Raw genomic sequence first — 26,911 nt, forward strand, 5'->3', positions numbered from 1 at the left:
TGTACCATATCTTAGCAGAGAAAACGGCTTAAAAATGATGCCTGACTTCCGTTTCCATCTTCCTCGTGCTGGGTGTAGCCTGCTAGATGTATGCTGAGTTAGGTGTAGTAGTGTAGACAGTGCTACAGAGTGGGTGTGTCTACTCCCTACATGGCCCAGTTTTGCGTCGTGTTAACGTGTGTGATTCACCCGTTTAGGGTAACGCCGTCCACCGCCACCGTGCACGCTGCAAAACAGTGTCAACCCACTTGTGCTGAAAGAGGCGGAGTTGTGGCGGGACTAAAAGGGGGTATCGTCCTTGGCGCGCGCTGCTGGTTATTTAAGGTGCATGAATTGCATAAATTTAATATTGCAACGTTTGATATATGTAGACAGGAGGGGTGTTGAGGGGCGGCAGGGGCCATTAATAGTGTAGTCTTAGGTACCGAGGAAGACTTATCAATGTATATATATATATATTCCTGCTGATGATTAAACGTGTGGTGTACAGCGAGGTGTGGTGTACAGCGAGGCGTGGTGTACAGAGAGGTGTGGTGTACAGCGAGGTGTGGTGTACAGCGAGGTGTGGTGTACAGAGAGGTGTGGTGTACAGCGAGGTGTGGTGTACAGCGAGGTGTGGTGTACAGCAGTGTGGTGTACAGCAGGTGTGGTGTACAACGAGGTGTGGTGTACAGCGAGTGTTGCTGTGAGGTGTTGTGTACAGGTGTTGTGTACAACAGGTGTTGTGTACAGCAGGTGTGGTGTACAGCAGTGTTGTGTACAGCGAGGTGTGGTGTGCAACAGGTGTTGTGTACAGCGAGGTGTGGTGTACAACGAGGTGTTGTGTACAGCGGAGTGTGGTGTACAGCGAGGTGTGGTGTACAGCGAGGTGTGGTGTACAGCGAGGTGTGGTGTACAGCGAGGTGTGGTGTACAGCGAGGTGTGGTGTACAGCGAGGTGTGGTGTACAGCGAGGTGTGGTGCATAGTGCCTCGATCAACAACAACAAATCAGGGGGTGGGTGAGTGCGTGAGGTGTGTGCGCTATAGTACTCTCACAGCTGTTGAGGATAATCTCATATATACATATTTTTTGAGAATAATTACTCTCATTAACTGTAATTGGTGGTAATCACAAGATCCACGCTAAAAGGAACTGTGACAGAGGTTGGTGTGGTGTTTTCTGGCCACGCGTGAACGGTAAATTAGCATTGAGCGCGGAATAAATACAGCGGCCTGGTTCACGCCTATGATTCGTTGACATGCCACGTGGCCGCCACCGATAACTGGGGCCTATAGTGGTGTGGTGGAGACCTTTGTGTTGCATTACTCCCACCTTCTCCTCCTCCATAGTGCCGCTGCCCCCCATGTCTCCTAGGAGGGACACACCGCCGCCAAGACCCAACGCTCGCCTCGCCAAAGCGCCGACGTCAACACAAGAGCCTGGGACAGCTAAGCCTAATTATGCTTTATCTGCACACACACACACACACACACACACACACACACACACACACACACAATTAGCGGGCAGAAACTCCCACTACGAGAATATATTACATTGTTACCCTCCTTCATAGCTCATGCGATGAGCTTATGAGAAGCGTGCGTGTACAGCAGGTAGGGAGGTGGAGCAGGGAGATGTATGGGCTAGACGACGGTGTAAGGGCAACGTCGCATTTTTGTGGCATTGCATGACTTCCTACACAAGCTCGGCCGCGCGGATCTGCGTCTGCGTAGCTGGCCACGCTACGCCGACCCATACAGTGCTTTGTGCTCCCATATAGACTTTTTCTAACCTGTCGGGAGTATAAACATGCTGTACAGTAATGCGTATGTGTATATTTTTATTTTTATTTAAGCGCATCAATCGTTAATTAATAACAACTCTCTGGGAGGTATGTATACTTCAAACTATTTTAAAAGGTGGAGTTGTAAAGCAACGTATGGCAACTGTGCTGGGCGGGAGGATGGGTTACCAAGAACATTGTATGGGCCTAAAGAAGCCAGTTTTCGGACAACACAATCCAATATTATCTCTAGGTTTCTCCCCCTGTGGACACGGGATACTTTACGCAAAAATCCCGTGTAAAAAAGTTATAAATTACCCCCTGAGCCCCACGATAAGCTGACAACAATGACTGATGGCTGAGTCAAGTATAGGCTAAAAAACGCGATAGGCATTCCGCCGTCGACCCACACAAAAACGGCGGCTGGACTACACTGCGGATCATAACTTATTTACAAGATTTTTACATTAAGGAGTTTACATGATTCCTCCCTCCGCGGCGGAGTGGAGGAACATGACCGCTGGAGATATGCAGATGTTTTTCCTGTCACGGGTGAATTTTTTACTCTTGAGAGAAGAATTAACATTAACTCACCAGCCATAACATCCTGGTGATCAGTGTCGTGACGCGCGGCAGAGGGAGAAAAAAAAAACGCCACGTTATTGTCAAAAGCTGATGCAAAAAATTTTACCTAAATGTTGATAATATAGAGAACGGGAGTATGTCATCCTGTTTACTCCACACACCCTCTTATTTACCTCCACCGCCAAAATTACCTCCCCCTCTCCCCCCTTCCCCCGACTGGATCCCCACCTCCCTACACTACTCCTTTTCCCCTCCCAACTCCCCGCCTTTCCCCCTCCCAACTCCCCGCCTTTCCCTATCTTCCCCTCAACCCTGCCACTGCCACCACCCGCGCTTATTTATACAATCGCGGAGTGCCAGGAATGGTATTCGGGAATAGCGTTTAGGTGGCACTTGAGTGTTCAGCTGTGTTGTGCCTCAAATGCCGGGAATACAATGAAGATACTTCGTGTGTTTGTTGAAGAAGAAGAAGAATTAGTGATATAGACAGTTGGAGAAGGAGGTAACGCCGGGATAAGAGAGAGAGAGAGAGAGAGAGAGAGAGAGAGAGAGAGTAGTTGTAGGGACAGAAAAGGTAAGACTAACGTTTAGACGGTAAAGAACGGGTTAATATTAGGGTTGGTGTAGACTAGGGTATAGGACTGACTTACCTGTCCGTGTGTGTACCTTTAATTAGTACCGGTAAGTCAGGCGAGTCAGAAGGTGAGTTCACGCGGGCTATCGTGAGGGTTACCTGTCCTATATCACCTCTCGTACTACCTGTGTCCTACCGCCCTTCAATAGCCAGCGTCAAGTAGCCTCACGTCATCCAGGCTACTGTACTACTGTTCCAGGTTATTGTAGTTATTTATTATCTGGATTACAATAATTTACGTGGTGTTAGTAAATAGTTAAATACATAATAAACTTATACCACATTTTTATTTTTGTTTACATTTTCGTGGTGTGTGTGTGTGTGTGTGTGTGTGTGTGTGTGTGTGTGTGTGTGTGTGTGTACAGTGGACGAGAGTGATGTGTATCTCAATGTTGGGACGAAGACGTTGGTGAAGGGTTTATTGTGCACTGGAAGGTGTGGGGAGGTTGGGCTTAGCGAGGGGCTGCAAGTTGCATCTCAACAAGGCTGCGTCTGTAATTCAACATGCAAATGGTTGCCAGGAATTACTGAGGAGACGGCGGCGTGAGCGGTGATGATGGGGTGTGTTGGCTTGCCGGGGATGCCTGCTGCACACTGCTGCCCCCCGAGGCTCCTGCTCCTGCCCCAGCTGTTAACCGCCGAGACTTCTGCTGCTGCTCCTGCCCCAGTTGCTGCCACCTGCCCTGCCACCCCTGGCGGATGTATCACCGAACGCTTCCCTAGGACAAGATGGTGTTGGCGGGTGCCAGTGACCACCGTAGCCGGGAAGGAGTTTCTGGGGCGCCGTGTGGGGGATTATTATGTCACCAGGGGCGCGGCTTCCCTCTCACAGGCTGGGGAATAGTATGTCACCTGCCAGGGGAGGAGGAAGGGAGGTGTGCATGTGACCCGCGTCTGGTGGTCTTGGGGTCTCTGACAGTACTGGTCCTGCTTCTAGTACAGGAATACTTGAGCCACAGTGGTAATGGTTATGATCCTGGTGGTGGTAGTTGTGGTGATAATATTGTTTATGTCCGTCGTAAAGGATCACGGCCCGGCAAAGGGGATAACAAACTTGAGCACAATACGCTATTACGGCCGCGGTGTGTATGTGGCGGGGGCTCACGGATGCGTACTGTAGGGAGGCCGCCATCACCCAGACGGAAGTAACACATCCACCATCCCAAGTGCTGGAAAATATCTTTCATAACTCTTGTCATAAAATATAATGTTGATGTTTAACCAACTTGTTGCCAGCGCTGACGGCGGGGGGTAGAGGAGGACCATTATTGCCGACGCTCGTTATGTTGGTGTTGACCGGTGTTGGTGGTTCTAAATTATGCACACCGCCATCAACATGCAAACTCTCAAGTGCTCCTCGTACTTAACGCCATCAATATTTAATTAAAATTCCATATGTAACAATATTACAGCTCACTCACTCACCCTGGCGCCCTGTGAAGCTCTTCCCCGACTCAAGTTTATCACAGCAGCTTAAAAAGAGTGATTTTTTGGACAGGTGTTTGGAGTAAGTCTTGAGGCACACACACACACACACACACACGTTATCATCATTATCAGCAGCTTGTCTTTCCCTCCTCCACCACGTCCTTGACACGTCCATCATCGTCACCTCTTCGTCAGCTGGTCAGGCCTCCCTTGGCCTCGCGCACCGCCACCTCCCACCACCTCCCTCCCCCACCCCTACGCTCTATCCTCTCCCCTCAAGGCTCCTCTCTTACCCCCCACCCTTCCTCTTTCTTTCTTTAACCTTCCCTCCCTCCCCCCTCCCCTACCTTCTATGGATATTATCCCCCTTTCCCCCTACCGTGTGACATGTCTTCTCCCCTCCCACCCCACTCTCTCTCCCCCCTCACCCCCCCTCTCTCCCCCCCTCACCCCCACTCTCTCTCCCCCCTCACCCCCCCCTCTCCTCCCCCTCTCACCCCCACACTCTCTCTCTCCCACTCACCACCTACTAACACTCGCCCCAGCTACTACCTACGCCTTGCATGGCCAACAGGGTGGTGGTGGTGGTGGTGGTGGTGGTGGCGGCCCAGGATCAATATGTAGGGGCCAACATGCATTCTACCACCACCACCACCACTACCACCACTACTACCTACACCGCCCCTCCTCCCTCTCCCTCCACACCCCTCCCTCACTTACTGCGTTGCTACTCTCCCTTGTCACTGCCGCCGTCCATTACTGTCTGCCACTGTCTGTCACCGTCTAGTCATCTACCAGCCCGCCACAATCTGCCATTTGTTACCACTAATTAAGTCACCATATTTTATCACAATAACAACCATAAACCACTACTACCACCATAACCATTCACCACTGTAACTATCATCACCACCACTACTACCACCATTACCATTCACCACTGTAACTACCACCACCACCACTACTACCACCAGTCCACCACCACTACTACCATATGTAAATGAAGAAGAAATTTGGCTAAAAGATTCCCGTGTGAGTAACTCAATACTTGATATTGTTACGAGGTCAAATGTGATGTACAGAGGTCAAATGTGATGTACAGAGGTCAAATGTGATGTACAAATGTTACCGATGAAATACAGATGTAAAGAAATATAGAAATTGTGTACAGGATAGGGGCTTAAAATAGAACTGGGGCCTAATAGAACTGGGGCCTATTGGGGTTCATTTGACCTGCTACCGAAAAAGAATTGAATTGAAACAGTTTATTTAGCGTTAGAAACACAGATACAGGGTGGATAATAATAACAATACAAACATGGCTGAGCCAGTTGAGAACCTGAGCTATCTTTGAGGCACCTGATATATACTATACATTTATCTCAAGGAAGTATTATGTAACATTTAGTAACATCTGGAATAGTACAATAGCATGGTGGTAATAAGAACATCTCATAATGTTACCACAGTTATCACTTCAATATTTATTTATTTTATTTATTTATTATTTTTTTAGTTTATTGTTGTCTTTTATATACATAAATTACAGTGGAATTGAAAAACATAAGTATAATGGGGAGCAGTACAACATGGGGTGTACAATAATGTATTAAGGTTGAACAAGAGGACAGAGCTGTCAGGATTATGTCTAGTTGGCAATTATGTTTATTGCAATGGTAATTACTTATTTATTTACATGATAATTTCCGATAGAACGGTTTTGATGGTACTATAAAAGCCGGTAGTTATAGGTGAGGAAGGCAGCTCGGGATATAGGTAGTGCGTAAGGAAATTATAGCTTAGGTGTGGATAGTAGGCGTGGGAAGGGTTTATGATGGAAGTAAAGTGAAGGAAGAATGAAGGTAGGAGAGGAAAGGGAAGGAGGAGTGGGGAAAGAGGAAGTAAGGTAAGGTAGGGAGGTTGGGGAGGATAAGGTAGGGAGGGGACCTATAGACTAGCGTGAGACACAGTCGTCCCCGCCATTATTAGTCACGTGCTGGTACAACTTTTCCTCTATTTCATTTTCACGTTTTTTTGTGTTGGTGGTCTGACGGTGAGGCTTTGATGTGTCCGTGTAGTGCTGGGTGTACGTGTAGTGCCGGGTGTACGTGTAGTGCTGGGTGTAAGTGTAGTGCCGGGTGTGTACGTGTAGTGCCGGGTGTACGTGTGGTGCCGGGTGTACGTGTAGTGCTGGGTGTCCGTGTAGTGCGGGTGTCCGTGGAGTGCCGGGTGTACGTGTAGTGCCGGGTGTACGTGTCCGTGTAGTGCCGGGTGTACGTGTCCGTGTAGTGCCGGGTGTCCGTGTAGTGCTGGGTGTCCGTGTAGTGCCGGGTGTACGTGTCCGTGTAGTGCCGGGTGTACGTGTAGTGCCGGGTGTACGTGTCCGTGCTCTATTACTACTACATCTTCCTTGCACACCTGTGGTTGTCTGGGTGTTGCCGTAGTGTACCTGTGTTTCCTTGACCACCCTATACCCCCCCCTCCCTATACAGTGAGGGAGGTGGGGAGGTGTCGCGATCAATGAATATAGTTCAACCTCTATTATTTCCTCTGTCTGTCTGTCTGTCAATAGATCATCACAACTTCTTTCAAATATCGAGTAAGAAATAAGACCATTCCTCTCCCTATTCCCCACTACCCCAGTAAAACTCTTCCCCATCTATACCTCCCCAGGGGCTCTTAAAACAGGCCTTATCCCCCAGGTTACTTCGTCAATCCCCTCCCTAGCATTCTCCCCAACACTTCTCCCTCATCCCTTCATTCCAGCTCCTCCTCCCCATTGTTACTTTCTCCCCAAGATAGAATCACTTAACGCCAAATTCCCCCCTTTTGCTATCACCTCCCCACTTGTTATCACCCCAGTAGACCTCCCAAACATTCTTTCTTCACCAGTCTCCCTCCCTTATTCTCCCTCCCTCCCTCACTGCCCATATGAAACAGCCTCAGGTTTTCTCTGGAGATGCAATCGTGCAGTGTCCAGCCACCCTCAGTCTCTCCCGCCCTATATCATTGCTTTCATTTCTCTATCGGCTCTCCCTCCCTCCCTCTGCTCACTATCCCCCTCTTACTCTCCCCCTATCTCTCTCTCTCTCTCTCTCTCTCTCTCTCTCTCTCTCTCTCTCTCTCTCTCTCTCGTCATACTAGCCCCGCCTCTTAACCGGCATCAGCTCCACGCCCACTGCCTGCACGTAGCTGCAGGCGCCCCCTCCTCCACCCCTCCTTCCAGTACCTCCTCCCTCTTCTTCCTCCTCCTCCCCTGCCCCCACCCCACCCCCCCGCCCCCCATACCGCCCACACATCCTCTGCCATCAGTGTTCAGAGTTGTTGACATCTACAGCGCAGTTCTCTTGTCTTTTGAAACAAATTATCGAATGTCTGGGATCAGTTATCTTATAATGGAAGTCTATCAAGTGCGTTCTTTTTAGTACGTTATTAAGACGTCGAGTGCGTTATATAAGAGCATGGATTTTTAGGAGGCTGGGTCATGCGTCAAGAAGGTGTATAGTGCGTCATTAGGGAGTGTATTGCGTCGTTAGGGAGTGTAGTGCGTCATGAGGTCGTCTGATGCGTTACAAGACTTCCATAGATAAAAGTAATAAAAAAAAATGAGCCAGATAGACTGCATGTGTGTGTCAAGATGTTATGACACATGGCTGACAGTCACGGCCGAGTTGACGCGTGAAATTTGTCACCTAATGAAAACATTTGTGACGTAACGCTGAGAGTAATCCCGAGATGTAAACAAACACAAAGATGGCGGCTGGTGAAGGTAGACTCCCTTTCCTCTCCTTCCCACCTATACCTTCCTTCTCCTCTCAAACTCCCCATGCCATTTCCTTAATACTGTATTCGGACGTAAGAAGTTAACATGAATGTGTCTTTTAAACATAATTGACGCCCATGATTAAAGTTCAATGCTCAATTTCTCCCCCTCCTCCTCGTCGTCTTCACTGAACAACAATACAGCCAAGACGTCCAACGAATAGAGATTGTTTGTGTATTTCCCGCTCGGCTTGAGATTGACCGCTCGTGATATCCTCAACGACCAGACCACCGACCCTATCCTCTCTCCCTGATACACACTCGTACTAAAAAAAAAATATGTCGCGACGATTTTGATGTTGTGGCTGTCACGTGATTGTCCACTGGGTCTATAATGAAGGAAATTGGTTTTGGCGCCGTTACCTGGACAAGTATGGGAGGCAGGTATCAATCAGCACGAATGACACGACCCTCCACCTCCCCTACGGCCCCTCCTGACAACACCTGGAGGCCAAGGTGTGGGGAAGGAGGAGGTATAGATGTTGGTGGGGGAGGTAGATGTTGGTGGGGGAGGTAGATGTTGGTGGGGGAGGTAGATGTTGGTGGGGGAGGTAGATAAGGAAAGGAAAGAGTGATGATATTTTTTGTCCCGATATTCTTATTTACCGATATTGTTGCTCTTTGCCGATATTGTGTATGAGTGTGACTTAGAGTGTATCGGTGTAACTTGGCTCGTATAGGTGTAGTTGAGTGTATGAGTTGTACTTAGGTGTTCGTTGGCGGGTGTAGAGAGTAGTGGAGGTATGAGGTACTGCCAGTCATGTTACCTATACTCTCTCTCTCTTAGGTTCAGGTAGAGGGAAGCCAAACAGAGCTCACCTGGGTCACCTGTTTATGAGGCACTTCACCCCCCACACACTCACTCTCTCTCTCTTCTCTCACAACTCAAATTTTAACATTAATTTCAAGATTTAAAAAACAAATATTGAATGGTAAATGAATTAGCAGATTTTAATTATTGTCACGAGCAATTAAGAGTCATATCATTAAAGGGATATACTGCAGCTTTGATTAATAATGATTTAAACTTTTACTTATCTTGACGGCAGTATAATGAAGTATTTATATTATATAATTATAAATGAACACGAGGACATGTTTATCAGTGGCCGATGAGAGCTGGTCTGTTACTGGTGGGCATGAAAGTGACGTCAGACAGACGCTGGCCATTAAGGAGGCTGCACGTGGCCGCTGCACCAAACACCAACCGTCTGGCAAATTGAGCGTGGCAACCGTCCCTTGTTGCAAGCCTTGCACTCACTGGCACAAAGCTGCGAGAGGGAAGGTGATAAAAAGTGGGTAGTGTAGGAGAGGCGGACGTTTGGCTATTGGCGCAACGGGTGCTGAGCCACGCGACCCCTGCCCTCCCCTCCCATCCCGCGGTCGCCAGTGGAGGGTAGGAGGGATGCTCCATAGTCATGGGTGACCGTACGCCCCTTCTTCCCTCCCTCCCTCCCTTAGTGTCGTTGCAATAGGGCAAGGGGAGGGGACACTCGCGCTGTTGCAAGGCGGGACTTTTAATGAAGCGTGAGCGGGAGGGAGGAAGGGAGGGGAAGCGAGATGACAGTATGATTTGTCATTTCGGGAACAGGATAGAAGGCGGGCAGAGGTGAAGGTCAGTAGGCCGTCCTGCAGGACCACTCGGCGCCCTGTATGATACAAGCTTCGTGTTACCATTCATTACGTATTTTACTCCATCTGGTGAGTTTTATTGCTCGTAACTGGGCCTTCCTGGCCCCACCACGACCTGGGGGAAGGTCTTAAATTACCAACAACCAGAACCAATAGTGGACGACCAAAATGAAGTCTTGGAGTTTACGTTGATGAGGGAGTATTGCAAGTGACCGCAGCGGTGCCATAACCCGGCCATCCGCACCCGCAGGCACGGTTCATTGCGGCTGCCCTGTCCCTCTTGCGGTCACACGCGATGTGCAAAATGGCCGGCGGGGCAGCTCGACGGAGGCCTATATAGCTATCCAACTGTCTGATTTACTGTCCTGCCCGCCTCATGTCCTCCCCCCCCATCTCTCTCTCTCTCTCTCTCTCTCTCTCTCTCTCTCTCTCATCAACATCGCAGTCATACATGTGTACGTATTTCATTATGCCTTCACCATTTGCATATACTGTACGTCCGTGTGTCCGTAGTTGTCATACCATGATTTACGGCCCATCGTCCACTTCAACAACTACATCAAAAAGACCACATTTCACTTAATTTGTCACACACACACACACACACACACACACACACACACACACATAAAAATAAACAATTAATAATAAATAAATAAATAGCCACATCCATCTCAACATCCACGAGTCATAATCCAACACCATCATCCACATTTCTGAACTTGGTTGTGTTTATCCGTCCACCAAAGAAGCCATATTGTATGACGGGTGATTATGTCTTGATTAAGCCTCTCGGGATGGCTGTATCTATGTCTGTCCTGCTGGTGTTATGTTAAGTGTCTTCCACTGTGACGTTTATGTTAAAAGGAATAATGAGTTTGTAACGAGGATGGTCGACTCCCACCAGTTTACTGCTTTCTCTCCTGCCTCTCCCCTTCCCCATCCTCCCTCTCTTCTTTCTCTTCTATCTCCTTTCTCCTTCTCTCTTCTCTTTGTCTCGTCTTCTGTCGTTCATTTTACCACTTTCTCTGCTCCTTCATTTTTATTTAATTCTTTCGTCCCCTTTCACTCCTCCTTTCCTCCTCTCCACCATCACCACCCCCTTCCTCCTCCCTTCCCTTCCTCCTCCCTTCCCTCCCCCACCCCCTCCTCCTCCCTCCCACCCTCCTCCTCCCTTCCCCACCCCCCTCCTCCTCCCTTCCCCCCCCCTCCTCCTCCTTCCCCCACCCCCCTCCTCCTGCCTTCCCCCACCCCCTCCTCTCCTCCCTTCCCCACCCCTCTCCTCCTCCCATCACCACCCCCCTCCTCCTCCTCCCTCACCCACCCCCCCTCCTCCTCCTCCCTCCACCCACCCCCCTCCCTCCTCCCTTCCCCACCCCTTCCTCCTCCCTCCCTTCCCCACCCCCCTCCTCCCTCCTCCTCCCCCCACCCCCTCCTCCCTCCTCCCCTTTCCCCCCTCCTCCTTCCCCACCCCTCCCTCCCTCCCTTCCCCACCCTCCCTCCTCCTCCCTTCCCCACCCCTCCTCCTTCCCCCCCCCTCCTCCCCCCTTCCCCCCCCACCCCCTCCTCCCTCCCTTCCCCACCCCTCCTCCTCCCTTCCCCCACCCCTCCTCCCTCCCTCCCTCCTCCCTCCCCACCCCCTCCCTCCTCCCTTCCCCACCCTCCTCCTCCCATCACCCCCTCCTCCTCCTCCCTTCCCCACCCCCGAGACTTTATTTACCTATCCCTTAATAAAGTCAATGTGTGTAATACATGGGGAAGAGGTACACCTTTATGCTTCAAGTAACCTGAAGTACTGTACTCTGGGTGTACTGGAGGAAGGAACGAGATACTCTTTTGTACTCTGGGTGTACTGGAGGAACAAGGGCAGGAAGGGGGGTAGCGGGAGGAGGAGCATTTTGCACCCCGGTTGTCCTTGTGAGGGAGGAACCCGCCTTCAAATGGGTGCATGGGGAAGAGGGGGTGGGGAGAGGATGGGTTGATGGAGGGAAAGGGGTCGACCAAACCAAGGGGAGGGGGTTTTGTAAACATTTATCTGTGCCCTGGGTTGTGAAAATGACGACCCATTCGTGGTTGGACCTTTCTGGTTTCATCTGAGCGTGCACACCACAAAGTTGCCCTAATTGTGTGTCCTGTTTCTCCCCACCCACCCACCTAACTATCCACCCACCCCCACCCACCCACCCACCACCCACCCACCCACCCACCCACCCACCCACCCATCCCTAGGAAAGTCGCCCCACAGACTAAAGAAAATAATCCTCGCCGTAATTTCTTCCTTAAAACCTTTCCCTCCTTCTCTCCCCCCTCCCCCCCCTCCCTTCTCCCCTTTCTCCTTCTCGCCCCTTCTCCCCCCCCATCGAAAATTTGGAAGTTTATGGAGGGCAAGACAACGAGGTATGTTAAGACTGACTCGATAACCCAAGACCTCTGCATAACAACACCTCTACCAGACCTCCCCATAACGGACACCATTACTAGACCTCTCATAACGGACATCACCATTAGACCTCCCCATAACGGACACCACCACTAGACTTCCTCATAACGGACACTCCCACTAGACCTCCCCATAACGGACACCATTACTAGACCTCCTCATAACGGACATCACCATTAGACCTCCCCATAACGGACACTCCCACTAGACCTCCTCATAACGGACACTCCCACTAGACCTCCTCATAACGGACACCACCACTATACCTCTCTATAACGGACACTCCCACTAGACCTCCTCATAACGGACACCACCACTATACCTCTCTATAACGGACATCCCCAAGACCAGAATGAGACAGCCACCACCAGCCACCAACCACAAATACTCCCATAAAGGTGGTCAATTTTTTTTATTACCTCTGCAAGTTTGCAACGTAGAATGAGAGGTGGGTGAAAAGGGTATATAGGCTGTGTGTGTAATAATAATAATAATTATAATAATAATAATAATAATAATAATAATAATAATAATAATAATAATATAACGGTTTATTAATAGAGTTGCAGCCGGTGGCTGAAAATATACAAACTTACATTTGATTTAGACATAATGATATGCGTTGAATACATTTACAGGGCTGTACAGTACATAAATCAGGAGTTGTTTATTATTTTAAACGATGGGATGGTGCTATTCTTATGTCTATCAGTGCGGGCTCTTATGGGCTGAATTTTGTTGTAGTGGCGGACTGCGTGAGGTGGGCGGGGGACTGGTGACGTATACGTTAGTTTGGGGAGAATAAAGGTGTTGTAGATCAGGGGTGTCAAACTTATGGCCCGCGGGCCAAATGTGGTCCTTTGGGATGGTCAGGTGTGGCCCGCGGGATGACGGTAAAATTTATCATCCCGTGAAATTATGAAAAAAACAATTGATATAATCATGTTTATTTAGTAAAATGAATCTTACATACTTAAGACTCGACAAACCCAAATGAGGTATTCCTGGTAAGCCAGGTAAGGCAATGTGTGAAGCTGTAAACTTCAATCCTGCAAATATGTGATATAGCGCTTGTGTTGACCCTGAAGAGGGTAACTAAAATAAGAATTGGCCCTCGAAAGGTTTTGAGTTTGACATCACTGTTGTACTGTAGATGGTCCTCAGCTCTGGCGTGGGTGCCCCAAGTGACCCCGAGTCGTCGTAGCATGTAGAGTCGGTAGGAGGCTGCCTTGATTGTGTTGTTTACATGGGCCTTCCAGCCCAGTTTGTGGTCTATGGTAACACCCAGGAGAGTGTGTGTGTGTGTGCGCGTGTGTGCCAGGTCAGGGTGTACGAGGGACCATGATACACACACACGTGAGGGGAGTGTTGGCACCAGACCAGCTTATTGACGTATCACAGCATGATACGTCCCCATAAGAAACATTACCCCACTACTATTCCTTACACACGTGGGGGTTGACAGTCCTTTATATAACCCTTTGAGGTATCGTTGGTGTATGTATACTCTGTTGGTACATGTATAGCTCCCTCTTTCTTCCTCCTTACTTTTCTCTCTCTCCTCACATCCTGTTCCCCAATTCTCCTTCTCCCTCCCTCCCTCCCTATCTCACCTCTCCATTTTCCTGATCCCTACTCCTCTCCCCACATTTCCTCCCCTTCCTCATGCTTCCTCTCCCTTCCTCTTCTCCCTTCCTCCTCACCTCCCTCTCCATTCCTACATCATATATATCTACGATCCACCTTAAATATCTCCCTTAAAGACCAGACCGTAGTTGCTATACCACATGTTAACAACACCTTTGTCCCCTGCTGTATTGACCACTGGTGACGCCCCCCTGGTTGCTGTCACGCCCATAGTGTTTCTTTCTTCAGCACTAATAATGGCTTAGGCCTAGATCGTGGGGCCTATCTTTCTTTTTTTGTGAGAGCAATTTTTTTTCTCTTAAAGTATTATATTTAGGTGCGTTATATGGTGTTACAGATCATTAATGAATAACTCCCAGGTAACGTGTTTACTAAGGTGTGTTACCTAATGTTTACAGACTTCCAGGTAAAAAATATTTAATAAGTTGTGTTCTGTAGTGTAACTATTTTGTTTGACTAAGTTGTGTTCCGTAGTGTTAGAGGTTGCCAAGTAACTATTTTCCTTGACTAAGTTGTGTTCCGTAGTGTTAGAGGTTGCCAAGTAACTATTTTCCTTGACTAAGTTGTGTTCCATGGTGTTTCAGGTTTGGCTGGGTCCGGGATGAGCAGTAGTTACGCGGCTCAGCAGCACTACTGTCTGCGGTGGAACAATCACCAGCACAACCTCCTGGGCGTGCTCGAGACAGTGCTAACCTCACAACAGTATGCAGACGTCTCCATATTCTGTGAAGGTAAGTCCCATACACCTGTCTGTGTCTTCCTCACACACACACACACACACACACACACACACACACACACACACACACACACACACACACACACACACACACACACACACACACCTGTCCTCCTAATCAACATTTATCTCCCTCACTGTCTTCCCTGACCCCTCACTGCCTACATCTACCCTCACACCTTCCTCCCACTCTCCTTCCAACCTCACAAAAATGTCTTTTTATATTAGACAAGGAAGAGTATGGATTCTGTACAGTGTGTTGTGTAGTGTTGTCTTGTATGTTGTTGTGTGGTCGCGTATGGTGTTGTGTGGTCGTGTATGGTGTTGTGTGGTCGTGTATGGTGTTGTGTGGTCGTGTATGGTGTTGTGTGGTCGTGTATGGTGTTGTGCGTTCAGAAGATAAAGTCCCCGTGATGCTGATGTATTCACCAGTTCCCAAGATGAGGTGAATGATGTGACGGCCCTGTGTCTGACTGTGTGTGTGTCATTGTTTCACCTTGCGTCATATGACAGTCATGCTTCTCTCTCGCGTCCGTAAATGAGTAATGCATGGTGCTTCCGTTGTGTGTGTAGCATTTTTCTCCGTTTATTCCCCATTTTTTCCCTTTGTACCTCAAAACATTCTTCCTCCTTCCTTTTACCCTTGTCATCCACTTACTCTTCTCACCTCCATCTTCTCTTCTCCGCCTCTTCCCTCCTCCTCCCCACGGCCCCCACACGGCGTCACCCTTGTGTGCCTTCACCATCACAACAATGGGAGAAGCCTGCGACACCAGCAAGCTGTGGGCGGCATACACACGACTCATATATGGGAATGCATCTCTCTACCCAGCCGATCCTCGTCTACCAGGGCTCCAGATTCCCAAAGATTCGTAAGTTTATTTAATCTTTCTCCCTCTTTCTCCCCCTCTTTCTCTTTCCTATCTATCTCTTCCTCCTCCTCCTCCTCTTCTTCCTCCTCCTCCTCCTCCTCCCGTAATTGCAGATAAGGAGAACGATCTAGTTATGGTAAATTCTCACAACGGGTCAGTTTTGTTGTCATTTTTTTACCTCTGTCTGGACGACCCGGATTTAATGAGTCACGTAGATTATTTTCTCGCGTCTCCTGTTATGGCAGAGGTGATGGGAGGCATTTTCAACTTTGGGGTTTATGGGAATCCCGGACCTTACCCCTTACTCCCCCTCTCCTTCACCTTCTTCCTCCAACCCTGCCTCGCCCCCTCTCACCGTCCCTCGCCCCCTTGACCTTCCTTGCCCTTCCTCGCCCTTGGTCCGCGACTGTTGGCTTTTATCACCGCTTGTTGGAAAGTTGTAAAAGCGAGGAGGAGGTAGATTGACTCTTGGCAGAGAAAGCTGTCGGGTTCCTTTGTGCTGGTGTGTGTGTGTGTGTGTGTGTGTGTGTGTGTGTGTGTGTGTGTGTGTGTGTGTGTGTGTGTGTGTGTGTGTGTGTGTGTGTGTGTGTGTGTGTGTGTGTGTGTGTGTGTGTGTGTGTGTGTGTGTGTGTGTGTGTGTGTGTGTGTGTGTGTGTGTGTGTGTGTGTGTGTGTGTGTGTGTGTGTGTGTGTGTGTGTGTGTGTGTGTGTGTGTGTGTGTGTGTGTGTGTGTGTGTGTGTGTGTGTGTGTGCTAACCAAGGAGGTTGTCCTCTCGTCAGATATCCCATTATTCCTCCCTAATGCTTTATATGACTCATACACTCGGTATCCTCAGGCCATGTCCTTCGGGTGCACAAACTGGTGCTGCTGGCATCCTCGGCCCACTTCGAGAGGATCCTGCAGGCGTCCCCGGAAGGTCAACAGCCGATCATCATCATGGACGGGACGCGGTATGCTGACCTGCGGGCTCTCGTCGACTACATGTACCGCGGTGAAGTTAACATCGAGCAAGACCAACTCTCTTCCTTACTTAAGACCGCAGAGACGCTGAAGGTAAGAGACTCCTGTTATTAACCATTTCATTACGATGACTTAACCCCATGAGTACGATGACTTAACCCCATGAGTACAATGACTTAACCCCATGAGTACAATGATTTAACCCCATGATTACGATGACTTAACCCCATGAGTACAATGACTTAACCCTTTGATTACAATGACCTAGTTCTTTGGATAAGATGATGCTATTGAGTTGAAGGGATTACGTTATCGTCCTCAAGGAGTTAAGTGAACATGAGTGTGAAGGTGATCATCATTTCCTGTCTTATATTGTTTAGTTACAACACTTAACATGTGGTGGTATAGTTGAGGGTAACTTGATGTCTATAAGTTGTGTCCATGTTTGTAAGTAGACATTTATGGTCTAAGTATAGATAATTTGTCATGGATGTTGATAATGGTTCAAAGAATGATATAACATATACATCAATTTGTGGTCTTACAGATAAAAGGTTTAGCTGATGTAGCGAGTAAGGAGGAGGATGATGGCGGTGGAGGGAAGGAACGTCTCCGTGAGGGCAGTGGGTCCTCCTCTACACCCCCGCCTGCCAAGAGACCCAAACCCTCTCCTGCAGACACTGCCCTTAACTTAGGGCAGGAGTGTCGAGACCAGCGGGCCCCAAGGGACCCTCGTGCAGACATCAGGGATGTACGGGACCTGCCAAACTTCAATATGGTGCCCGGAGGATACCCACGACGACCTGCCTCCCCCCAAGGACCCGCCCTACCCTCTTCAGCCTCCCTCACTCCTGCACGGTCATTCCTCTACTCGTCCTCCCTCATGTCCCGCACCTCCTCCAAGAGTCCAGGCCCAGCCCTGCCAGCGCCGCCCTTCTTCCCAGGTGGGCTGGTACGACCTCGCTCCCCACACCCTCAGTACGACCCTACGGCAGGCTCGAGTCTCCTGCCGCCACGGACCTCCCCACAGTCACCAGCACCAGACACCAAGATGGTTCAACAGCTGGGGTAAGTATCGACAGTTTTACATGTTGAAGTATTATTAAATGTGATTATATAACATGATTAGATGTTAACTCTTTAAACTGCACAAACGCTATATTTTCCGTTCATACTAGCTGGGCCAAGGAAAGGAAAAATAAAGTGAATTATCAACTACATTAACAAAATATGCAGGTATTTTATAGTTATTACTGCACTTAATATAAAAAATTTGCAGCTTACTTTTGAATACAGGCCTTTTTCCAGTTATTGGTTTTATGTAGACAAAATCAAATTATGTGAAACCAGACAGTTCTTCAAGATTCCTCTAATAGAGGTATCTGTCTCTGTGTGTGTGTGTGTTTGTGTCCTCACTGCTGACTAAGGTCGTACTCCTACAGGGTTCCTCCATTTGGGCTGCCCTTCACGCTGCCGCTCCTCCACGACTCCAAGAAGCTGCTGGAGCGTAACCCTCACAAGCTGCCGCCACCGCCCCACTACGATCACCATGACGACAAGGATCGTCCCCTCCCCGTTTGGCCCCCAAGAGGTGCCTCTGACCATGACCTCGAACGGGAACGAGAGAGAGAACGAGAGCGCGAACGAGAGCGAGAACGCGAAAGAGATCGAGAACTGGAAAGGGAGCGAGAGAGAGAAAATCAGAGACTGTCCGAACAAGAGCGGGAGCGGGAACGTGAGCGGGAACGAGAAAGAGAACGTGAACGAGAGATTGAAAAGCAGCAACAGCATCAGGACAACGGGGGAGACAGAGACAACTCCTCCTCTCAAGAGTCTGAACGACGCCATGATGACGAGAAGTCCATCAGTCCTAAAGACAAGGATAACCTTTCACCTTCTGAGGGTTGGTGACGTTGCTTCTTATGTCTTCTCTGGCTATTATTTACCCCCTCCCCCCCCTAAGTTGACCTTATTATCAGTAGCTTCAAACCAGTCCTATATAAATTCCATCTAAGTTAATGACTTAGAATATTTATGAACTCTACTAATGATGAAGAGTTAATTAGAGAATTTATTTAAAAATCTTAATTCAATCTAAATCATTTGCATTTCATGTTAAGGGGTCATTCATAGGTCACTGAGGGGTCAAGTTGGCTTGTGTACAGGTAATGTGCTACAGTATTGACAACAGTTAACAATACAGCTACAATATTGATGGACTTTACTTGTTGTTCGTGGTCAAGTTAGGTTAATTCATTTAACTTGTTCTCTATAGCCATGTTAGAATTACTCCCGGTGCGAGGTTAATAATTTCCCTCCTTATCGCCAGACTTCATCATCAGCAAGACAGAGTTGCTCACCCCGGAGGGAGAGGTGGGTGAGGAAGAGGAAGAGAACGGGGGCAGTGGAGGACGAGACAATGGAACCTCCGATATTACCACCACCTCTAACATACCTCACAACCTCTCCACCTCGTCCTCGGGCAACACCTCCACAGGTAGGAGCATTAGTGAGGGTGAGTCTGGTGCTGTAGCTTGTACTCGTGGTCCTCCTGTCAACCTGTCGAGGATGAGCTTGTGATTGTGCTAGCTAATTGGCCTGATATATATAGTTTGTTTTGACTATAACTGTATGTGTTATTAATCTAGATTGCAAGATTGTTTTCTTTTAAAGACAACAGTTTTATTCCACAAAACGTAAATAATTAGATAATGCTTGCTTTAGTATTTACTTACTGTAAATATACATTTATTTAAATAGTTTTGTTATTGCTTGAGATATATGGTGGTGAGATGTGCATAACTACCTCTGGCATCATATCTTTACTGCTTATGGTAAATATAATCATTATTTTTATAGTTTGTTTTCCAATTGATAAAGACATTATAATGGAATGAAAGCTGTTTTTGTAACTTAATTTTGTTTTCTTTTCTAAGATGAAGATTTTCCTTGCTTCTTGATAATATCCTCCAAACACTGTACACTGTATATATTCTTGCTTCCACTAACTAGTATGCACGTGGTGTAGTGGATGAGCACCAGGTTGTTACTTTGCATGTTGCATGATCTCGGCGAGAAAGAACACCACAGTAAGAGTGACCTGTGCGCATCAGGTCAGGGTACTCAGGCTTCAGTCTAACCTCAGCCCCCGCCCTCACACCCACTTACCTCGCCTCCATGCAAGTGGGCGGCGAGGGTAGTGGGTGGTATGGGTGGGGGTGGCATCTTGACGCACTAGCCATGGGGTGGCTGCTTACTGGTGGTGTTGTTTCTTGCAGAGTGTGTGGTGTGGGGCGAGGGGGACCCAGGAGGGGGGGAACCGTCACCCTTGCTTGAGGCAAGTGAGGAACCCCCCGCACCCCCTGGAGGGTGGGTGTGTTCTACCTGTGGGCGGGGTCACACCTCCCTCATGGAGCTGCGCACGCACTGGTTGGAGCACGCGCGTGGGAGACACATATGTGGAGTGTGTGGGGCGTCGTACTCGGTGCAGAGCTCGCTGGCGCGCCACGTCCGCACCGACCATGCGCAGCGCCGCCGAGTGTTCACCTGCGCCCTCTGCGGATCCACCTTCAAACACAACTTCAGCAGAAACTTACACCTGCGGACCGTTCACAGACTTAACATTCCCAACAATAGGAAAACGGACGCCCCTGACCCTTCCAGCTCATAGCCAGCGGCTGCCCCTTGTAGTGTAGTGTAGTGTACGTAGTGCTGCTCGACTGTTTAGTTCTACTACTGTTGCATTACCTTTATTTCTTTTTTTTTGTAGTTTGCATTTTCTCCCTTATACAGTATATAGTTTTATATCCTCCAAGAAATTTTTTACAAGTTTTATAAATAGTATCATGTTAATTGTGATAAGAACCTGGTTATTACAACAGTTTTAATGGCAACTTTTGTTTCAGTTGAGTTGGTGAAATGTCCATACTGCCCTCGCTCATACCGACACCAGAACAATCTACGGACACACATCCGGTGTTTCCACAAGGGCGTCAGGATCCCCTGCCCCATCTGTCACCGTGGGTTTACTCGCTGGTTCACAGTACGGTGTCACATTGCACGGGAGCATCAGAATGTGGACTTCTCGCGGCCCGAGGCTCTGCCAGCCCAGCTCCGCCGTGCGCTCTACCCACCCTATCCGGAGTAGCGGGCCTCCGTCCCTGTCACCCCGGACTCCTGCCCCACGCCGCCCAAAGTTCCTGGACTGCTAAGCAGGCGGCTCTTCACCGTCCACGTAGACGCCCCTGCCCCTGGTGTACCTGCGCCAGCCCTCCTGCTGACTGCCACAGCCTGGCTACGCACGTGTTTGGCCAGTGGCAGGACAGAGTGCATGGGTCCAGCTGACGTGAGCCTCGGTGTGGCAGTGAGTCTGGGTGCTACTTGGTGCTCTGTGTACAGAACTTGGCCACACAGGCCAAATGGTATCCATGTGTGGGTGGGCGAGCAGTAGACAGCTGATGAAGGACCTGCTGGGTACTCGCCAGCTTCCCCAGTGTTGTAGGTGATGCTAGTGATAGTCAGACTGTTGGACTCGCACGTGGGTTTTTAGCTGTGCTTGTGAAGCACAGCTAAACTGTGTTATGTATGGTCCATGGCCGGTGTTATTGTAGCTTCAAGTGTGCTAATATCATAATCCCAATACCATAGTATAAGCGTGGAGTCGTCAGATGGACCTTGTTAACTGTAGGTTTTATTTGAAATGGTTATATTTTATAGAAGATTAATCACAAATCCAAAAAAGGGATGGTATGTTTCTTCTGTTCATAATCTAGTGAATGATTTCTGGTGTGGGTGCCTTATGCTCAACAAAGCAAGCATGCACAAGATGTTTGTAGATGTACAGTATTATTTTTATAGATGCCAACAATATCCCTCCAGCAAAAACACAAGCGGTCAGAGCCAGGGAGCTGAGGTTCTGTGGGGCCGCACCCTTCACCATGTAGCAGGGACCTGAGGTCCTGTAGGGCCGCACCCTGCACCATATAGTAGAGAGCTGAGGCCCTGCAGGGCTGCACCCTGCACCGTGTGGTAGGGAGCTGAGTCCTGCAGGGCCGCACCCTGCACCATGTAGTAGGGAACTGTGGTCCTGCAGGTCTGCACCCTGCACCGTGTGGTAGAGAGCTGAGGTCCTGCAGGGCAGCACCCTGTAGCGTGTAGCAGGGCGCCTGGCAGGGAGGAGAAAAACACATGCTCCCTCTATTTTCCATCATTCTATTCATGTCTTCAACACAGAATGTTCCACCTGTAATTTAAAGATTTTGTATGGTGTCTACAGTGTTCTGCCTCCCTGCCCTGCATTGCAGAAAACTGCAAGCAACTTAAGAACAAGATGCTCAGGTATCCATGTTGGGTGAAAAACCCATCCTCATCTACCTCATGTTTTGTATCCTTCTAGTTGTTACAGCACCTTGCTAGGTCACTTTAGAGTTTCATTCAAGAATTCACACACCTCACTACGTAGCCATTGTTAGTTTCCTGACTCTATTGGAAAATCTTCCAGGTCAAACGTACAAAACTACATAATTATATTTTGTATGAAGAAATCTGGAATGCTAACAACCACCTTAGTCACTTAGACAAACTGTCTACGACCCCGAGTGGATATAATAGTCTTTGTCAGGATACACAGTGAAATATTTATATAGTGATTCTAGTAGACAAAAACAAATATAATCTGCCGAGACTATACCACTGACAAAAAGTCATAGAATTTTAGTGACATGGCAGTCTCCTGAAAGTTACACAACTCGTTTCAAGTTTTTCAGGGATTATTCTAACCAAAACAAACTCAGGAAGTAAAGACGTGTACTGTATCCAACCCTTTTTGATAACCAAACAGGATTATAATTCTCTATAGCTGCAGTCTATACTCTATGAGGTGTTGTCATTGTTATACTATAGTTCGTATGATCTTTCCATATAGTTTGACTTTGCTCAAATGAAGGACACATGGCCTAACTCATCCAACGACTCCGGTGATAACGGTGCTTCAATGCAGGTGTTTTTCCTCCCTAAGAGACTCTTCATGTTTAAGTTTATGTTAATTATTTTCCTCAGCTGCTGTTCTATGACAGGGCATTATTTATCTCAGGACACAAGAAGCGGTAGTAGTCCAAAACCTCAGAGTTGATACCCTCGGTAAAGCATTTACTTAACTGTAATACGTAATTAGTGTTCAGTTGTTCTTAATCATTTTGCACATTCCAGTGAGGTCACTAGACGTCACATTGATCTCTGGTGAGCCAGGTATAGAGCCAAGCCACAGGTGTTGACGTACTTCTTCCATACACTGTGGAGAAGCTGCCTCACCCGTGGAGATAAGTGCAGGACATCACCAGACTTGATAGGTTCTCTCATTTTCTTATGTACTTTTCATCTACAAGAATTGATGTTTACACAAGTTGTGACGCCATAAACATGTTTCAGAATGTTGTATTTTGGGATTTAACTTTTTTCTTAGTCATGACTAGTTTTGAAAAGGACGACGATTAAATACACTGCAGCTTAAATAGAGAGTCAGAAGTGAAGTGATTGAACTAGGAACGGTAGGAGTGTTGAGTTTCCATGATTGACTCAAGTAAGAGAGTGTGTGTGTGTATGAGAGAGAGAGAGAGAGAGAGAGAGAGAGAGAGAGAGAGGTGAAGCAGGCGACTCAAAGCTACCTCAGTTAGTTTCTCACATTCTCCTCAATGTCTCAGAATATTTCATACAGTTGTTGTCACTTAACTCAGGACTACCGATACAAACTTGTATTTTTTGTGAATGTTTTTTATTTGTGTATGTTGTTGCAATATGTGTGTGTGTTCGTTATTAGTTTGAGTCTTAACTTAGTTCTAGGTGTGACAAAGTTTTGCATAACAATAATGCATACGGCGGTTAGTCAGGAGGATCACACAGAGGCGTGGGTTGGGTCTGTTTATGTTTCTCCCCCTCATGCCCCCACCTGTAGTGTGTGTGTCACCTCTCCCTTAGCTCCCTTACCTGTAGTGTGTGTGGGCGGGCCATTCCCCCCCTAACCTTCTTCACCTCACAATGCCTCGAGGCACATCCATGCATAAAAAAACTTTCGATATATAATGGTGTAGCTCCATGTGGAGTAACAGCACCTTTATTCCCCATCAAAGAAGCCAGTTGAGACCTCAGGATCTACCTCGACGTAATCCCTCTACCTCTGTTGGTCAGTAACATCTGTGTTCCTAACAAACTCCTGCCAGTCCCAGCAGAGAGTAACTTTACAGTACTGTGTATACTTGACAACATGAGATACTGCTGAGCGGAGCACGAGTATCCCTTTGTGTGGTCCTCATAGTGATATATATATATATATATATATATATATATATATATATATATATATATATATATATATATATATATATATATATATATATATATATATATATATATATATATATATATATATATATATATATATATATATATATATATATATATATATATATATATATATATATATATATATATATATATATATATATATATGATTTTACATGTTCCTCATGTTTAGCCAAACGTGTATGTAACTACTAAGCTCCCTGTGCTCTGACCTGTATAGTGTGGTGTCTAACTTCAAGTTGACCAGCAGGAGTAGGCTTGGCTGGGCTCACGTGTGCAGGATCATAGTACTCACCTGTTCTCGCCTCACTCACCTCCTAACTGAAGGAGTTTGTTTAGTGCACTGTTAAGGCCAGTATGTATTATATTGTTGTTTTTTGAGGAGTATGAAACACTGGATCTGCAGTGACAAGAGTGTAACTTAAGTGAGACTCTGATAGTCAAGTGATCGCTGCTCACGTGAGAGCCCTGCCTCACCTGCCTGGCTACAGCTCACATTTACCAGTATACAATAGTCATTTTTCAGTACAAACAAGAGTACTATCTCTGATCTACCTCACATTTTAAGTTCTGAAGGCTTGCATCATATTGTTTACAGATTTATTTTACTATATACCTGTCTGGCATTAAGGGTGGCTGCTTCCATCCAGGAACCTCCTGTAATGTGTGTGTGTGTGTGTGTGTGTGTGTTAGTTACAGTACTGTAAACAATATAGCACCATGTGTGCATATATTATCCTCTACATACTGTCTATTACCTATTGATGTAATCTACAAAGCTTACAAGTGTGTAAGAGCAGATACATGTTAAGGTTGTTGTGGCAGAGGAGGTGGAGGATGGCAGTAGCCCCCTAGGTGGTAGACAGTCCGGTAGCTCTACACTGTCGTATAGATGAGATGTGCTCTCCCTGGGCAGTGAAGCCTGTTCATTGTACTCCCGAGAGCTTGGCAAAGAGATGTGTTGGGACAGAGAGATCTGCCTTGTGACTGTATGGTATAACCCAGTCACTGCCACCAACCTACCCGCCGGGGGTGTCAGCGCTCTGCCTGTCAATAAGGAGCCACTTTCACTCATGGTTTTGACCATGTAAATTTATTAGTGGCCAAGCTGGTGGTGTAACAGCTGTAACACGTACAGCAACCATGTCAAGTAATGCTGTAGCTGGACGGACACAGTGGGTGTTTTGTGCCACACACAACCTGACTGACTGACGCTGAACGTGGACGACAAGTTAACTGATGACGCCCAGCGAATCCCACACTGAGGGATGTAAATTAATATTTGGGTGCGAATGTGTTCAGGGTCGTCCTGGCTAAACCCGAGCTGGAGATGGTACTATTTTAACACATAGTTTACTTATAAATATTGGCAGTAATATGTTTTCAAAACTATTGCCATTAAATTACTTCCACAATGCTTGATGTTTAAAACAACTTAATTCTCAGAGAAATAAATGCTGACACAAGTAATTAAGTGATTCAAAACGAATATGATGTTTGTTAACTGATGTTTAGGGTGTTTGTATCTGTTTACTGTGTGATCGAGAAGATTCTTGAAACAGAGGATAGAATTACTTGGCTCAGTACAGTTGTAAAACAACCTTGATCTGTCTGGTCGACTATTATCAGTTTTAACACAAAAAAAGAATCGGAAATATTTTCTCTTCAGTATGATGTTATCCAACTGGTAAATAACACAGTAGTTAAAATAATATAAAACGTTTTTCTTATGGAGCCGTTTATTTCAGGGAAGATGACGTATCTTACTTTTAAGCTAAAGATGTGGAACATCATGTTTTTTATCAGCTGAGAATGTTGTTCTTTTTTTTCAAAATTTTAGTTCTCTAGATAACTTGTTCATAATGTGAAGAGGTGTTCTCAGTGACAGTGGCTAGTACTGTTTATTATGGACTGGCTTTACTACCTAGCGCCCCAAGGCTTCGGAGCGTCAGTATAAATAGATGTAACTGAAAGGCGAGAGATTATATATTTGTATGAAGTCCGACGCCGCTGGACACATGTGTACCGGTGGCGGTGATGGTGGCTCCTCAGGGGCTGAGTGGTGAGCCAGGGGCGTGGCCTCCTGGCTCCTCTGTTACTGGGTAGCAGGATAATAATGATGACCACGACGGTTATGCTGTCTGCCGCCTGCCCTCTCATAAGAGGTTAGTCAGGATCAAGGAAGAATCTGTGGTGGGCTGTCTAAACAGTACAGTATATCTGGAAGGTGGTACTTAATGGTAGGACCAGGAAAGCCATAGTAGATTAAGGCCTATAGTAGAAACATGTCGGATCCATCACTCGTATTAGAAAAGGATATGTGGTAGGACTAGGGAAGGTTCCTTCACCTTTGTGTGTTGTAAAGAAGAGGTTACATGCTAGGAGTAGATGTAGTCCTTAACCTGTATATGGAGTGAGGTCCTACGACAGGAGATGTTCGGCGGGTGGAGACACATGATAGGAGATCTTTCTATGTTAAGGCTCTCGACAGCGCTTGCTAACAGGGGCGGCTGTCAGTATATCAAGTGATAGTAGATGGAAAAGAATGTGATAGTGACAACTTTGACCATGACAGGTGACTTAAAGTTGACCCGACACCGTGAGTTTACTGAGGTGAGTGGTGGCGGCTATGACCACCCTGGGGCACCCCTCCTTATAAGGGTCGTGACCCGGGGGTGTAATGGTCTGGGATCCTCTCCCTCCTTCACTACCAGGATCGTGGCCCAATTGTATGGTGGCACAGAACTACCCCCCTCCCCTTTCCCTAGGATGATGGTCAAATTGTTTAATGGCCTATGATCCCTATTCCTATCCCCCTGAGGTCGTGCTCCAGTTGTATAATGGCCCAATACCCCTCCTCTCCCTTAGTGTTGTGGCCCAGGTGTATGATGGCCTAGGATCCTCCCAAGGGTCCAGTGTATGATGATCCAGGATCCTTCTTCAGGGTTGTGGCCTTGGGGCCTTCCTCAGGGTCGTGAACCCGGTGTATGGTGGACCAGGGACCTTTCTCAGGGTCGTGGTCCAGGTGT

General features: G+C 47.5%; 1 protein-coding gene across 1 annotated transcript in view; it reads left to right on the forward strand.

The window, feature by feature from the left end:
* LOC121865407 (protein bric-a-brac 1-like) overlaps nucleotides 1-23,833 on the forward strand; it is a 61,603-nt gene extending 37,770 nt beyond the window's left edge. Inside the window, exons 2-7 of the mRNA XM_042364774.1 lie at nucleotides 14,540-14,686; nucleotides 16,402-16,619; nucleotides 17,074-17,594; nucleotides 17,969-18,429; nucleotides 18,856-19,023; nucleotides 20,432-23,833. Of these exons, the coding sequence (XP_042220708.1) occupies nucleotides 14,540-14,686; nucleotides 16,402-16,619; nucleotides 17,074-17,594; nucleotides 17,969-18,429; nucleotides 18,856-19,023; nucleotides 20,432-20,673 (1,757 nt within the window). The 3' untranslated portion in view covers nucleotides 20,674-23,833. The remainder of the gene's footprint in view (nucleotides 1-14,539; nucleotides 14,687-16,401; nucleotides 16,620-17,073; nucleotides 17,595-17,968; nucleotides 18,430-18,855; nucleotides 19,024-20,431) is intronic.
* The last annotated feature ends 3,078 nt before the right edge of the window (nucleotides 23,834-26,911 follow it).

The sequence above is a fragment of the Homarus americanus genome, unplaced genomic scaffold, assembly GCF_018991925.1.
Source record: "Homarus americanus isolate GMGI-L3 unplaced genomic scaffold, GMGI_Hamer_2.0 scaffold25483, whole genome shotgun sequence".
NCBI classification, from domain to species: domain Eukaryota; kingdom Metazoa; phylum Arthropoda; class Malacostraca; order Decapoda; family Nephropidae; genus Homarus; species Homarus americanus.